This window comes from Anabrus simplex, chromosome 2, assembly GCF_040414725.1.
Source record: "Anabrus simplex isolate iqAnaSimp1 chromosome 2, ASM4041472v1, whole genome shotgun sequence".
NCBI lineage: Eukaryota > Metazoa > Arthropoda > Insecta > Orthoptera > Tettigoniidae > Anabrus > Anabrus simplex.
In genome coordinates, this window is record NC_090266.1 from 446,955,150 (window position 1) to 446,972,965 (window position 17,816).

At 37.8% G+C, this 17,816-nt stretch overlaps 1 protein-coding gene across 1 annotated transcript in view; it reads left to right on the forward strand.

Moving 5' to 3' along the window:
• The window catches only part of LOC136863572 (discoidin domain-containing receptor 2), a 954,446-nt gene that overhangs the window by 881,233 nt on the left and 55,397 nt on the right, over positions 1-17,816 (forward strand). The window contains exon 12 of the mRNA XM_068226000.1: positions 15,455-15,547. Coding sequence (XP_068082101.1) covers positions 15,455-15,547 — 93 coding nt within the window. The remainder of the gene's footprint in view (positions 1-15,454; positions 15,548-17,816) is intronic.

Genomic DNA, 17,816 nt, shown 5'->3' on the forward strand with positions numbered 1-17,816 from the left:
CCTTTATTTTTAATGAAGATTCTAAATACCAATTTTTACATCTCTAAACTTTAAAACTTTTGAGATATAGATGCACTCATTTAAAAATTCACCCCCCTTTCACCCTCGCATTTATTGGATTTTCCAAAAACAAAAAGATATGTGTTTCTTTATTTTCGAAAGCGATCAAAAGAACCAATTTTGAGGTCTGTAATATCTTCCGTTTCTGAGATATAAGTATTCTCTTTAAAGGCATTCAACCCATTTTCACCCCTTTTCACCCCTCCTATTGGGATTTTCCAAAAACAAAAAAATACGTGTTCCTTTATTTTTAATTAAGATTCTAAATGCCAATTTTTACATCTTTAAACTTTAAAACTGTTTGAGATATAGATGCACTCATTTTAAAAATTCACTCCCCTTTCACCCTCGCATTAATTGGATTTTCCAAAAACAAAAAAATATGTGTTTCTTTATAATTGAAAGCGATCAAAAGTACCAATTTTGAGGTATTGTAATATCTTCAGTTTCTGAGATATAAGTATTCTCTTTAAAGGCATTCAACCAATTTTCACCCCTTTTCACCCCTCCTATTGGGAGTTTCCGAAAACAAAAACATACGTGTTCCTTGATTTTTAATGAAGATTCTAAATACCAATTTTTACATCTCTAAACTTTAAAACTTTTGAGATATAGGTGCACTCATTTTAAAAATTCACCCCCCTTTCACCCTCGCATTAATTGCATTTTCCAAAAACAAAAAAATATATGTTTCTTTATTTTTGACAGCGAGCAAAAGTACCAATTTTGAGGTCTGTAATATCTTCAGTTTCTGAGATATAAGTAGCGGTATCCTGATTAAAGGCATTCAACCCCTTTTTCACCCTTTTTCACCCCTCCTATTGGGATTGTCTGAAAACAAAAAATACGTGTTCCCTTATTTTTAAAGAAGATTCTAAATACCCATTTTCACATCTGTAAACTTTTAAAGTTTTGAGATATAGACACACTCATTTTAAAATTTCACCCCCCCTTTTCACCCCCTTAGCGACGGAATATCCAAAAATCCTCTCTTAGCGAGCACCTACATCTTAATATGAATCTATGCCCAAAATTTCATTTCTTTATGTCCAGTAGTTTTGGCTCGGCGATGATGAATCAGTCAGTCAGTCAGTCAGTCAGTCAGGACAAGCTACTTTATATATATAGACTAGCAAGATACCCGTGCTTCGCTACGGTATTATACTGAAATTTATAATTGAATGCTTATTGTTTTAGATATATAATCCGCCGAAATTCGCGATCTGACTCGTTTTCTGCGAGAATCCACCAAAATTCCCGATCTGGCTCGTTTTCTATTAGATTACGGCACGTTTCCTCCCATTTTTCAATCTTCCTTTCCAGGAATCGATTTCGTACTTCCCGGGCTAGGCTCAGGTATTCCTCCCGGTCAGTTGGGTCCGTAAATCTTTGCCATCTTTTCCTATAATCATTTTAATATGTATAAAATCCTTCAGAAGATCCGGCGTGGTGTCATATTGGGTGCTTTGGCGGCACTGAACCCGCGGCCGGACTGCATTCTTAGTCATTATCCGTCCAGGAGCCGTTTCCAGCGCGGTCCGCACATTTGACGACTGTCCGGAACATTATTATTATTATTATTTTTATTATTATTATTATTATTATTATTATTACTATTACTATTACTATTATGTGTTGCTGGAATGGCTGATGACAGGGAAAACCGGAGTATCCGGAGAAAAACCTGTCCCGCCTCCGTTTTTTCCAGCACGAATGTCACATGGAGTGACCGGGATTTTAACCACGGAACCCAGCTGTGAGAGGCCGGCGCGCTGCCGCCTGAACAACGGAGGATACTTATAAGTACATTAAGAACAGTAAAATCAATAGGTCTCACCTCCTTCTACACCCCACCGCCGTTAAGTTTATTTACCGCCACCTCCCCCCCCCCCCCAAAAAAAAATTAAAAGAAGGCTTGTTTCTTTATGTTTAAAGGTGATTCCAAACACCAATGTTCACGTCTATTGCCTTCAGTTTTGAGATATAAGTATCCCCATAAAAATAATTTACTTTTTTCACTTCATTTCACACTACTCCCCCCCACCCCAAGTGAATTTTCCCGCAAAAAATACTTGTTTCTTTAATAGTAAAAGATCTTCTAAATACCAATTATCACGACTCTAACTTCTTCAGTTTTTGATTTATGTGTCCTTATGAAAGGAATTCAACTCTTTACACTCCCACCCTCCAAGACGGTTTCCCCACCAAAACGCGTTTTTCTTTGTTTTTAAAGGAGATCGAAATACGAATTTTCACGTCTGTAACAACTTTAGTTTTTATTAGATGTATGCATTCTCATACAATTAAGTCAATTAAATTTTCAATTCTTTCACCCTCCCCCCTCTCATTGGATTTTCCGAGAACACGTCTTTCTTTAATTTTAAAGCAGATTGCAAATATCAAATTTCACGTCTGTAATATCTTCATTTTTGAGATATCAGTAGCCTAATTAAAAGAATTCAACACCATTTTCAGTCACTTCTACCCACCCCCCACCACCCAAGTGGTATTTCCGAAAACTAAAAATACACGATTCGTTATGTTTAATAGAGATAAAAAAATACCATTTTTTCACTTCTGTAACATGTTAAGTTTTTTTAGATATACTGTAAAAATTCTCATTTTAAAATTTCACCCCTTTTGAGTTCCCCTTAAGTGGAGTTTCCAAAAACAAATCACCGATGTTTCCTTACATTTACAGGAGATTCCAAACACCCACTTTTTACGTCTGTAACATTTTACGTTTCCAGGATATTCTGTAGATATAGTCTTTCAAAAAATTCACCCCAATTTGTCACTCCTGTTTAACAGCCATTAATTGGATTTTCCAAAAATTAAAAAATACGTGTTTCTTCATTTTAAAAGGAGGTCCCATATACAAATTTTCAGTTCTGTAATATCTTCAGGTTCTGAAATATAAGTATCCTCATTAAAGGCATTCAAACCATTTTTCACCCTTTTACACCCCTCCTTTTAGGATTTACAGGAAACAAAAAAATACGTGTTCCTTTATTTTTAGAGGAGATTCTAACTACCAATTTTTACATCTGTAAATTTTAAAGTTTTAAGATGTAGACACACTCATTTTAAAAAATTCACCCCCCTTTTCACCCCCCAATATTTGGATTTTACAAAAACGAAAAAATACGCGTTTCTTTACTTTTAAAGTAGTTACAAAATACCAATTTTCAGGTCTGTAATATCTTCAGGTTCTGAAATATAAGTAGCCTCATTAAAGCCATTCAACCCATTTTTCACCTTTTTACACCCTTCCTATTGGGATTTTCCGAAAACAAAAGAATACGTGTTTCTTTATTTTTAGAGGAGATTCTAAATACCAATTTTTACATCCATACACTTTAAAAGTTTTGAGATATAGATACACTCATTTTAAAAAATCACCCCCTTTTCACCCCCCATTAATTGGATTTTCCAAAAACAAAAAAACATGTGTTTCTTTATTTTTAAAAGAGATCCCAAACACCAATTTTCAGGTCTGTAATATCTTCAGGTTCTGAGATATAAGTAGCCTCATTAAAGGCATTCAACCCCTTTTTCACCCCTGTTCACGATTCCTATTGCAATTTTCCGAAAACAAAAAAATACGTGTTTCTTTATTTTTAATGAAGATTCTAAATACCAATTTTTACATCTGCAAACTTTAAAAGTTTGGAGATATAGATTCACTCATTTTAAAAATTCACCCCCTTTTTACCCTCCCATTAATTGGATTTTCCAAAAACAAAAAAAATACGTGTTTCTTTATTTTTAAAAGAGATCAAAAGTACCAATTTTCAGGTCTGTAATATGTTCAGTTTCTGAGATATACGTACCGGTATCCTCATTAAAGGCATTCAACCAATATTTCACCCTTTTTCACCCCTCCCATTGGAATTTTCCGAAAACAAAAAAATACGTGTTTCCTTATTTTTAAAGGAGATTCTAAATACCAATTTTTACATCTGTAAACCTTTAAAGTGTTGAGATATAGATACATTCATTTTAAAATTTCACCCCCTTTTTCACCCCCTTAGAGACGGAATATCCAAAAATCCTCTCTTAGCGAGCACCTACATCTTATTATGAATGTATCCTCAAAATTTCATTTCTTTATGTCAAGTAGTTTTGGCTCGGCGATGATGAATCAGTCAGTCAGTCAGGACAAGTTACTTTATATATATATAGATTTCATGCACCCTCCTGCCATTATTCCCACCTGTTTGTACCGATAATCATTCTCTCTCTTTCACATCTGTTACTTCTAGCTTATAAATTAGGTATCCTGATTTCACACAGCTTTCACTCCCATATAGCAATACTGGCCTGAAAACAGACCGGTGTAAGGACAGTTTTGTCCAGGAGCAGGCTTCTTTCTTGCAGAATACTGTTGATCTCATCTGCGAGCTAATTGCTCCTTAACATTTTAATTCAATTTTCTTAAAATTTTTAACTGTTTCTGTTTGACATTGATTCATATCCATGTTGTTGCTTGAGTCATCAGTCCATAGGCTGGTTTCATGCGGCCTTCCGTGCCACCCTATCCTTTGCCAACCTTTGCATTTCTATATCCTATATCTACTCTAATCAGTTTGTCTGGTCTATGCCCGCTGTTTCTACTAACTACACTTCCCTCATAAACCAATTGAACAGGTCCTGAGTGTCCTATCATTCTGTCTGTTTTTCTGGTCAAATTTTGCCAAAACAGGAAATTAGACAGACTTACATGGATATGATTAGTGAAAGTTCCAAAGAATGGACAGCAGGTTCAGGATATAGCACACATGGATACTGTTGTTGAAACAGCAAGGGAATGTCTAGGATTCGATTTGTGATTAGATCTACCCATCTCACCTTCAGCATTCTTCTGTAACACTATATTTAAAAGCTTCTATTCTCTTTCTTTCTGAGCTAGTTGTCATCCATGTTTCAATTCCATGCAGTGTCACGCTCCAGATGAAAGTCTTCAAGAACATCTTTCTAATCCATATATCAGTGTTCGAAGTGATCAAATTCCTCTTCTTCAGAAAGGCCTTCCTTTTTTGTGCTAGTCTGCATTTTATGTCCTTCTTACTTCTGCCATCATTTAGTTATTATACTATCCAAGTAACAATAAACATCTACTTCCAAGACTTCATTTCCTAATCTAATATTTCCTGCATCACTTGATTTCATTTGACTGCTCTCCATTATCTTTGTTGTGGATTTATTTACTTTCATCCTGTACTCCCTCTCTAATTTCTCCTGATCTTCAGCATACTGAGGTAGAATAACAATATCATTGGCAAATCCTGGAGTTTTGACTTCCTCTCCTTGGATTGAGATTCCTTTTCCAAATTCCTCTTTGATCTCCTTTTCTGCCTGTTCAATACAAACATTGAAAAGCAGAGGGGACAAACAGAAACCTTGCCTGACTCTTCTCAGGATTGGTGTTTCTTTCTCAGTATCTGATCAGAATCATGTTCAGAATCTCAAATAACTTGTTCCAATCAACATTATCGAATGCCTTTTCTTGATCTATAGATGCAATGTACGTGGGCTTGTCCTTCTTAATTTGATTGTCTAAGATGAGGCTTAAAGTCACGATTGCTTCACATACCTCACATTTTTTTCTGAAGCCCAACTGATCTTCGCCAAACTCAGCTTCCACTTGTCTCTTGATACTTCTGTATGTGTTTGTATGTGTTAAATTTTGAAGCATGAGATACTAAACTAATGGCGCAGTACTTTTCACACTTGCCAGCACCTGATTTTTTAGGGATGAATATAAAAACATTCTGTCTAAAGTCAGATAGCACTTCTCCCGTATTACACATCTTACATACTTAAAGGAATAACCTCAAAATGCTGGTTTCTCTTAAGGCAGTCAGTAATTCTGAGGATATCTCAAAGCTCTGTTGAATTCTGACCTCAAAATTGGGTCTCCCATTTCATAAGCATCAACAGCCTCTTCTAGTTTCTGAACCGTATCATCTATTTCTTTCCCTTGAAATAGTCTTCCATCTGAGCTCTTAAAATTCATACTCCCAGTTTTCTTTTCTCCAAAGATGACCTTGATTTTCCTGTATGCAGCATCTACCTTTGCTACAACCACACAATCCTCAACATCCTTGCACTTCTCTTTCAGCCATTCTTCTTTAGCTGAGCTGTGCTTTCTACCTATTTCATTTTTGAATTGCCTGCATTATTTCCTGCCCTCCTCATTTTTTACATTCTTGTATTTTTGCAGCTCATCAGTCATGTTTAATATCTCCCAAGTTATCAACTGATTCTTACTTGATCTTAACTTTTTTCCTATCATTTCTTCAGCAACACTACTGATCTCATTCTTCTCAACAGTCCACACTTCAACTATTGTGCTTCCTTCAGCCTTTTCATTTAGTCCTTATGCAACATGCTACTAGAAACAGTCCCTCACACACTTTTCTTTCAACTTATCTAGATCCCATCTTCTTTCGTTCCTTCCTTTCTTCAATTTCTTCAACTTTAGATGCTATTTCATGACCACCAAGTTATGGTCAGATTCTACATCTGCACCTGGGAAAGTCTTGCAATCCAACACCTGGTTTCTGAATCTCTGCCTAATGATAATGAAGTCTATTTGATACTTTCCTGTGTCTCGAGGTCTCGTCCACGTGTACAGCTGACGTTTGTGGTGTTTGAACCAAGTATTACCGAGGACTAAATTATGATCAGTGCAGAATTCAACCAGCCGACTTCCTCTTTCATTACTTTGTTCTAGTCCAAAATCTCCTGCTGCATTGCCTTCTCTTCCTAGGCCTACCACTGCACTCCAGTCTCCCATCTCAATTATATTCTTGTCTCTTTTTACATATTGTATTAAATCTTCTCTCGTTTCATATATTCTTTTGATTCATTCATCATCTGCTGAACTAGTAGGCATATAGACCAGTACTATTGTGGTGGACACTGGCTTTGTCTCCATCTTGACAATGATAATCCTTTCACTATGCTGGTCATAGTAGCTTATCCGCTGCCCTATTTTCTTATTCATTATTAAACCAACTCCTGAAATCCCATGTTTAATTTTGCATTGATAATTCTGTACTTGCCTGACCAAATTCCTTCTCTTCCTGCCAGTGTATTCATTTCTACTGACTACATCTAATTTTAGTCTATACAGTTCCATTTTAAGATTCTCTAACCTATCACAATGATTCAAACTTCCTACATTCCATGCTCTGACTCGCAGAATGTCAGTATTCGTCTTCCTGATGATTGCCCCCCTTCCCACTTAGTCCCCACTTGGAGATGCAAATGGGTGATTATTTTAGCTCTGGAATACACTGAGCAGCCACAAGTCATGGGAAGGGGTGTCCCATTAGAAAATGTGCTGTGTATGTCCCCTGAGCATTACAGGTAGCTGTGACATAGCTGAGCAGTCTGTTACAGATACCAGTGTCGTGAAGATGGTAACACGTAGCGAGTTAACCAGCTTTGAACCTACGCACGGTACATGGGTCATAGCATTGAGAAGATTACACGCGAATTCAGGTTTCTGAGGTCATCAGTGTTGAGGGTGGACCTTGAATATTGAAGAGAAAATGTTACTACCTACATAAACTGCCGCACAGGAAGACCACACGTGTTTAACAAACGGACATCATGTTGCCTCTGCAGCACCATACTGGGCACTCGATGGGATACTGTGAGTCAGATCACCACCCGGTTGAATGTTGGGAGTCAGGAACCCTTTTATACCAGGACTGTAAGGAGGCAAATTGCACTGCATGGGCTTCAGCAGCCGACGACCAACTCGTGTCCCTTTGCTGACACCTCGACACAGAGCTCAACGACATGCATGGGTCCACGAACATCGGCAATTGACCATGGATCAGTGACTGCGTGTGTTATGGTCCCATGAACCCCGGTTCCAGTTGTATCGAGCTGATGGGTGAGTGATAGTTTGGCATATGCCCCGTGAAGCTATGGATCCTGCGTGTCAACAATGTTGTTTCCAGGCAGGAGGTGGCTCAGTTCTAGTCTGGGCAGCGTTCTAATGGTCGCAATTAGGCTTCATTGTCCGGCTGCAGGGAGAGCTGACAGGTGCACCTTATGTGGACACTTTTTCAGAACATCTGTGTCCCTTTCTGGCCCTAGAGTACCTTGATGGAGATGCCATGTTTTAACAGGACAATTCGCCATGTCACCATTTTTTGGTGGCACACAGGTGGTTGGAGGAGCACTCCAGTGAAATTATGGCCATGCATTGGCCCTCCAGATCCCCCAATCTTAATCCAGTCGAGCAAATATGGGATGCTGTCGATGCTGGTGTATGCTCCATGAATCCCGCACTAACTACACAAGACCAATTGTGGGTAGTAGTGCAAGATATCTGGGTCCAGATCTTTCCAGAAAGATTCCAACACTTTGTTGAGCCAATGCTCCACTGTACTGCTGCCATTTTGAGGGCTTATGGAGGAGCAACTCATTATTAATATAACATTCAATGTCTTCCCGCGAATTTTGGCCACTCAGTATATTTTACCCAGGAGGAAGCCATCATCAGTACATCATTCATGTCCTCAGGAAATGCATGTTCTCAGGTGACAGTTATGGCTGTAGTTTCCCATTGTTTTCAGCCATATAACAGTACAAACACAGCCAAGCCATATTAAATATTATTACAAGTGCATATAAGTTAATCATCCAGACCGCCACCCTTGCAACTTTGAAAAGGCTGCTATCCCATTTCGATGAACCACATGTTAGTCTGGTTTCTCGACAGATACCCATCTGATATGGTTGCACCTAAGGTTCAGCTATTTGCTTCACAGGGATGTGCAAGCCACCCCACTGCAGCAAGATTACATGGTTCACAGAGGTTCATATCCATAACAGATGTGAAATTGTTTCAATCCTACGTCTCCATACCCTACATGTAATATTCTGCGTTAATGCTGGTAAGTTTATGGTAGTGAGGGAGCCATCCAGCCTTGGCCAATGCTTTCAGTATGCCAATGCTCAAGGACATTATAATTGAATTTTATGTTATTGTAAGAGCATTTAAACGAATTATGCATGTATATCTACCATTTAGTCCTTTTTTTTAATACAGGTCTACTATCTTCCCATCAGATTGCTTCAATTGTAATCACATAGGTGAAGTAAACCTCAAACCAGCCCTGAGATCCAATTAAAATCCTGGACCTGGCTGGGAATTAAATCCAGAGCCTCAAGGTAAAAGGCAGGCATGCTACTCCTATACCGTAGGGCTGGCTATTAATTATCTTCAAGTCGTCCACCTCCATAGCGTAACAGTTAGCACTATTAGCTGCCAGCCACAGGGGCCCAGTTTCGATTCTCGGTACTGCTATAAATTTTAGAATGGCAGGAGGGCTGGTATGTGGTTGAAATGGTACATGCTGGTCACCTCAATTGGGGGTGTGCCTGAAAAGAGCTGCACCATTTCAATATGAGGACATAAGTTTACATCTTCAAGTCTACATATATCATCCATGTATGCTCATATAATTTATCATTTCTAAAATTAAAAAAATTGCACACTCTATGTTCACCCTGTGGGTGTGTGATTGATTGGAATGCAGAGATATTTACTATTAATGTTTAACATGCATTTCAAAGTACATTTTTTTAACTATCATTGAAAAGGCACTATTTGGTTGGGATATATTCTGTCAGACCCATTTTGTCGGAAGGCTTCTGATATCCTTGCAGGACACTAGACTGTCTTCAGTAAAGAATGACAGCAAATCCTTCTCTCTTCTTCAATAATATATACCTTCCATTTTAGGTTCAAATACATTGTTTTTCCTCTATTCTAAAAGTGTGTGCTACAAGACTTAATGTAGGTCAAATTTGTGTTCACTGCACATCCCAGTTTACATTTGACATATTCCTTGTCCCTGGCTCCTCAGTATTAAAAAGAGATGTTGAAAATGTTATTCAATTCAAATAAGACACCTTGTTCAAATTCAAATATTAAAACACAATAATATCATTAACACTATATTCAGTGATGGGGCAAGTACAAAGTAAACGTAATGGGTCTCAATTACAGTTATCTGAGAAATATTTTTCTAATTGCAATTACTAACTACTTTTTTCAACAAGTCATCACTAAAATAACAATTATAATTATTTAACAGAATGTGAGTCATTAGGAACTCACTGAATTTTTTTTCATTGGAGTGGAATGATACCAAAGTTTTCAAGGAGAAAGTCATTTGTTCATTTGGTGTTTTTTTGCATAGAGATATTAAGTGGCTATCATCACTAAATGAGACTAAACAGACTTCCAGAATGATTGCTCCCAAGCAAAGCTTACACGTCACATCATGTTTTAATTATTTTCAAGGCCAGTTAATTCTAAACATTTATTCAATTGGGGAAGAGAAATTCCTTAACCCCTTTGCCATCACATGTTTATTCTGGTATTATTTTCGACCATGTGGTACATGATTATCCAAATATCAGAAGTAACCACAACAAGCTGTGAGTAAATGAACAGGTGAGCATCATACCCTTGGCTTTATACCATTGACGCAAGTGTTGGGACTCCAAATTTGCCAAATTATTGATACGATGTACATCAATTACTAGAATGTAACGATTACTAAAACTGTAATGATTACAGTTGTATTTCAAGAAGCAGTTTATGGGTAAAAATCACATTTGTGAAAAGTAACAACTACAAATACAAATTGCTGAAAATTAACCATTAGGGCCTGCAAGTAATAGGATTACTTTTACTCAGTTACTTTCTGACTTAGTGTATAATTTTCTTTAGACTAGGATAGCAAAGAAACATTAAATCTACAAGTCAGACCTTCACAATCCTATTTTAAGGTTTGGTTTTTAATTTTCAGTTTTATTATGAATATTTCTTCATTTTTTTAAAGTGATTGTTGATGGTTTTATAATTTATATTGATACAAATTGCTTGGATATGATATTGATCTAAAGAATTGCACTAGTCAACGAGCTGAATGTATGGTTTGGGTCACTTAGCTGTGAGCTTGCTGTGGGTAGATGGTAAGCTTGAACTCCACTGTCAGCTGCCCTGTAGATCGTTTTCAGTGTTTTCCCCATTTTTACTCCACTTTCACAGTCTTTTCCTCACTAACCATATCCCATCCTTGCATCACCAAAATCCTTCCATTTATTTATGTGATGTTAAACCACTAGCAAAAGAAAGAAAAAAAATTCACATGAAGAAACCCGTAAAGAGTATGAGACATGTATTATGTGATAGGCCTATACTGAAAGAAAAATGATGAAGTATTGATTGACAGATGTAAAGGTTTAACTACATTTAACCAGCGAGGGGTCGTGTCAAAAGAGTTGCGTAATGAGTCAGCATAGTCGATTTGACGGCAAGTATAAATACCAGTTTTTGTACCAAAACTCATTGTATTAATAAGGGAAAACATGTCCATGAACCAAAATACCAGTTTTTCATACAAAACACATTGATTTATGTAAGAAAAATATACAAAATGCTTGTTTTTATAGCAAAACAAATTGTATTGTTAAGGAAAAGCATATCCATGGAACAAAATACCAGTTTTTCGTTATTAATGAAAAGTGTATCCCTGAAACAAAAAAACAATTTTCTTGCAAAACACATTGTACGTTAAGTAAAAATATATCCATGAAACAAAATACCAGTTTTATTAAAGAAAAAAATACATCCATTAAACAAAATAAGTTTTTCTAGCAAACACAGTGTATTATTAAAGAAAAGCATGTCCATGAAACTAAATACCAGTTTTTGTAGTGAAATGCAATGTCACCCAGTCGGATATATTTTTCCAAAGTGATGACGTGCGGTTCTCTTGTGCTTAAATGTTTCCTGAAAGTCGACGTTAAGTTTAACATCAACCCCAAGGAAATAGTGGGTGGTTATTAAATTTTATGTGTAAGGGAAGGTGGGGGTATTTTGCCACCGTGGGCAATACCATCACAAGTGAAATTTGAATAACCACACATTGAACATGTGCGCGAGTAAGCATGATCTCTAGTGGATGTTTACCGAAACACTGCAAGGTGTGTCAGTTTGCTGTACGTAAACATGTTTCTCCTTGGAGATCAAAAATCTATAATCATTCTTTATCATGTTATTTTGTGACATCAAATAAGCTGAGATAAGGGTAGTTTAAATTAGCGATCATCAAATTAAGGTTATATTTCATAGAATTGTGATCAATATTAAGTATTTCATAATAAACTTTTGTGTTGTTTGATTTGTTGGTTATATAGCATTTTAATACAAAGCTAACCATATGCTAATGAGGTAATATAACCACAGGTGGCGCTATTCCCCCATGCAACTTTTATTTGCAGATGCCTTGAAATAGTTTGAGAAGAACGGAAAAGGCCAAATGGACTGTGGAATATTTTCAGAAAGCTATTAAAGCAGTTGGTTAAAAGTGTGTCTAAGATGTTGAACATACCAAGAACAACATTGTGAGATAGGCTCAAAGTCAGTAAGTTAGAAAAACCTGCTTTGAGGCAAAAACCTTTGTTTTCTGAAGAAGAAAAAGACATTTGTGGTCACCTTTTGCTTTTATAAAATATGTTTTATGGCTTTTCCATTGCAGAAATTTGTCATCTGGCATTTGATCTGGCAGAAGCAAATGGGATTGCTCACATTTTGAGCCAGATGACAAAGCTGGCAGGTCCAGATTAGGTTTATGGTTTTTTTAAGAAAAATTTAGAAGTTAATCTTTGAAAATATGAAAGGGATTTCAACCTTTAATGAAATCGAGCTACCTTTGTTTTTTTTGCAAATCTAGAGGGTGTAATGGTAAAATTTGCATATCCTACATCATGAATATATTACATACATGAAACAGTGATTTCCACTGTCCATAAACCAGCAAAAATGTTAGGCCCTAAGAGCCAGAAACAAGTACAGAAGTTACTTCAAACTGCTGGGAAGGAGAATAATATGTTACTGTGGTCTGTGCAATGAGTGCAGCAGGAAATTTCATCCCACCAATGTTCATATATCTATGACAAAGGATGATACCTTTGCTGCAGGAGGGACATACGAGAGATGTAATCTATTGTTGTTAAAAAAAATGGCTGGAATAATGAGGAGCTTTTCTTGGAAAGGCTAAAATACTTCAGCAAACACACAAAACTTGCAAGTGAGGATCCTATATTGTTTATTCTGGGCAACCACTCAAGCCATAAGAATTGTGAGGTGTGTAATTTCTGCAGGGAAACTAATATTCATATTTTTTGCAATTTGCTTTACGTCGTACCGACACAGGTAGGTCTTATGGCGATGATGGGACAGCAAAGGGCTAGGAGTGGGAAGGAATCGGCCGTGGCCTTAATTAAGGTACAGCCCCAGCATTTGCTCGGTGTGAAAATGGGAAACCACGGAAAACCATCTTCAGGGCTGCCGACAGTGGGATTCGAACTCACTATCTCCTGGATATAAGCTTACAGCTACGCGCCCCTAACCACATGGCCAACTCCCCGGTTCTTTCCTACTGCCAGTCACATATGACTTGGGGAGTTCTCATTATAATGACAGATAATTTTTCCTTCTGCCAGTCAAAGTTGATTTGGGGAGTTTTGATTACAATGGCAGGCCCCTTTGTCTATTGCCAGTCACTATAGATTTGGGAATTTTCATTAGTATGGCAGTTACCTTTTCCTACTGCCAGTCGGATTTGAGTTGGGGATTTTTCATTACAATTGAAGGCTCCCTTCCTACTGCCTGTCACAGTTAAGTTGGGGAGTTTTCATTATAATGGCAGAACATCGTTCAAACTGCCAGGCACAGTAGAGCACAATATTTTTCATTAACTTGGCAGGCCCTTTTTCCTACTGCCAGTTACAGTTGAGGTTGGGAGTTTTTGCTGTAATGGAAGGGCCCCCTGCCAGTCTCAATAAAGTTAATGTTTTCATTATCATGGCAAGCAATTTTGCCTTCTGTCAGTCACAGTCAAGTTGGGTATTTTTCAATACCATGGCAGTCCCCTTTTCCTACTGCCAATCACAGTGAAGTTGGCAATTTTTTGTTATAATAGCAGGCCCTTCTTTGTTGACACAAAGCAGTTGGCATGTTTCAATATAATGGCAGGCCCGCTTGTCTATTGCCAGTCTCAATAGAGTGTTTTCATTATCATGACAGGCCAAATTGCCAACTTCCAGTCATAAATGACTTGAAGAGTTTTCATTATAACGCCACTGACAGTCGAGTCGTGGATTCTCAATTAGACTGGCAGTAGGCAAGGAGTTTTGCCACTGAAGTGAAAAATCCCCAACTCAATTTGACTGGCAGTGGGCAGTGGGCTGTACTCCCCTACTCAATTGTGATTGGCAATAGACAAGGGTGCCTGCTATTTTAATGAAAGAACCCCAACTTGAGTGTGAATAGCAATAGGCAAGGTGGCCTGCTATTATAAGTAAAATGTCCATCTTGGTTGCGACTTGAAGTAGGCAAGGTGGCCTGCTCTTATTAGCAGTAGTCCCCATGTTGGTTGTGACTTGAAGTAGGCAAGGAGGCCTTCCATTATAATAAAAACTATCCAACAAGATTATGACTGGCATTAGGTAAGGGGGCCAGCCATTACAATGAAAACACCACAAGTTGATTTTAACTGTCAGTAGGCAAGAAGGCTTGATATTATAATGAAAACTCCCCAGTTCAATTCTGACTGGCATTAGGCAAGGTGACCTGCCATTGTAATGAAACCTCGACAACTCAACTGTGACTCAAAGTAGGAAAGCGGTCCTGCCATTGTAATGAAAATTCTCAAATCAATTGTGACTGACAGTAGTCAAGGGAAGCTGCCGTTATAATGAAAACTCCCCAACTTGATTGTGAATGGCAGTAGGCAATTGGGCCTGCTATAATAGTGAAAACTTCCAAATTTGATAGTGAATGACTGTAGACAATGTGACCTGGCACTATAATCATAACTCTCAAACCCAACTGTTACTGGCAGTAGGAAAGGGGGCTTGCCATTATGGTTAAAACTCACCAGCCCTGACTTTACATGAGAAACAACGTATGGGAACTTCCCTGGGGTTTTTCTCAGGTAACATTAAGATAAATGCAATTTATTGAAATCTTACTCACAACATGTACAGTAATATACCTAGAAATCCATGTTCAATGTATAATTCCATGGTGAAGCACAGGTACATTAGCTAGTACATTATAAATTCTAAATTGATGCTTAAATTATCTTTTGAACATATTCAGATGCATAATTAATTTTGATGCTTTATACACATTTTGCTATTCTGAACTTAAATAAATTTTTAAGATCGAGTGCTATAATTTCATTAACAAATACAAACCTTCTTTAGTTCAGATGTTTGTATAGTAACATGAGTGCTTAGTGTGTCAAACATATTTTGTAACTTTTTTGTTATTTTTCACCAACAGTTTTGGATGCTTGCTCTACATGGCCACACAGGTTGCTTCAGGGATGAAATATTTGGAGTCTAAAAGTATTGTTCACAAAGATCTTGCTGCAAGGTATGTAAACTTGTTAATCTTCTTCAATTGTGCAGTAATTTAATGTGAAATTCCTGATCACAAATTGTACATTTTTGCGGGAATCTGGCACAGTCATTGCTGGGGCATGGTCAATTCTTGCTATTGACAGCTCTAAGTTGATATAATGTCTGTAAACTTTTCCAGAATAGCAGCTTTAACTAGATCCACAGCAAACTTTTGCATTCCAAAATACAGTATATCGTTAAATTACTTTTGTTTCTGTTTTCATAAATGCTCAGGTTAGAAAGCCAACAGGAGTGATATATATAGGTTACTTGTCTAGGTCCAAAATACAGTATATCGTTAAATTACTTTCGTTTCTGTTTTCATAAATGCTCAGGTTAGAAAGCCAACAGGAGTGATATATATAGGTTACTTGTCTAGGAAACAGATGGAGAGCTGGAAATTGACATGTAAGACTGCATGGATAGAGCCCACATAAAGGAAAAACAAGGATCCAAAATTTTTGGCTGCAGCATTTGTCAGTGGAGGATAGAGTGATAATGGCCATTGATGGCAAGTAGAAGCTGTGTAAGGTGAGGAGAGTGGGGGGATAGGCAGACAAGGGAATGAAGAAAAGAAGAAGTTATTTATTATTAAGGCCGGTAGGTCACCTGGACCTGAGGACCGGGTGATGTCCGGCTTCAGAATCTCTAAAGGTGAGAGGGTGGGAAGTAGGGGGTAAATGTTTGAGAATTTTAACTGTCAAACATTCATCAAACATGGTTTTGCAGGTACTGCGGTGGCCACATGTAAGTTTAGCTAATGTATTGCTAGTTAAGCCAATATAGAATGATGGATAATGTTGAATAAGTACAGTCATGATGACCTTGAATGGGAAAAGACTTGTTGGTGATGCTGCTGATGAAATTGGTGCTTGGTATATAGCAGTAGCAGGTCTTATAATGGCTGCGTTCACAGGGGAAAGGCCAGAAGTGAGAGAGAATGTTTTTGAGGTTTGGTGGGTGCCTGAAAGTGACTGTGAGGCTTTTTGGAATAAGATCCTGGATTTAGGGTGAGGATCATTTGATTTTAAAATGTGATTTATTTTATGTAGACCAGGATGATATGTGGTTATGTTGGTTCCTAGTTTAGGTTGCTTATGGCATCTGGGGACAGAGCTCATGGGCCGGGAGTTCTAGCAGACAACCAATTTGGTGGGGGTAGCCCCTACCTCAGGTTGCTGTTGTTGTTGTTGTAGGAGGCACAGGCTTTAGAGGTTGAATAGATCTGTTTACCCCTGATGGCTAGACTGAATGTTAGAGGTAGGTTTGTGTGATGGGTGTTAATGGAGATACTGCTGATTGTTGGTAAGTTTGATGTGTACTTGTGTCGATTTTTCCATTAATGAACCTCCATCAGAATAGGAGCTAGAGAAGTTGACATCTATAAAATCTTTGTGTTAAATTCAGAATTCCTTTATTAGTAAATTCTGTGTACTATAGGTGAAAACTGAGAGCAAGCAAAACAAGCTTGTAGATTTATAAGGCTGTTTAAAATGTGATCATAGCCTCAGAACCTCTAGTTTTTAGTGGAATCCAAACCACAGGAAGTTCCTTTCTATTTCTAAAATTACAGATGCATTGATTTGAACTGTAGATGTGTTCATGAGAGGCTATTGTTTATGTAACATCCTCTTGCAATTTAAGAATCTGCTTTCCTTACCCTCTCAGCAGTTCATTTGTGTTATTGCCCACTTGGTGACCATGATTCTTATGCTGTCAAATCTCTATGGTTTGATGCCAAGGTTAGCCGGTGTGAGTTCTATAGGTGAACAAAAAATCATTGTCAACAGGTTAGTATACAATTTCTAATCACTAGAGTGTGTTCCAAATGACTGGATTAAGTTCCCAACCCCATAGTGTTCATATGGAGGGAGTGTTAATGGTGATTTGTCTGTGCGATGGCAACATTAAATCTTAAGCCTTGAGTAGATCACTTGGTGTAGATCAACAGGAGTAGGCTATGTACTGACACCAGGTTTCACACTCTACCTACATCATCATCATCATCATCATCATCGTCTCCTCCCCCCCCATTTATTTCACAGAATGGGACTCATTAGGAAATCAGCAACATTTTTTCCTATGGGGCTGGAATGATACCAAAGTTTACAAGGACCGGGCGAGTTGGCTGTGTGGTTAAGAGTGCACAGCTCTGAGGTCGCATCTGGGAGATAGTGGGTTTGAACCCCACTGTCAGCAGCCCTGAAGATAGTTTTCCATGGTTTCCCATTTCCACACCAGGC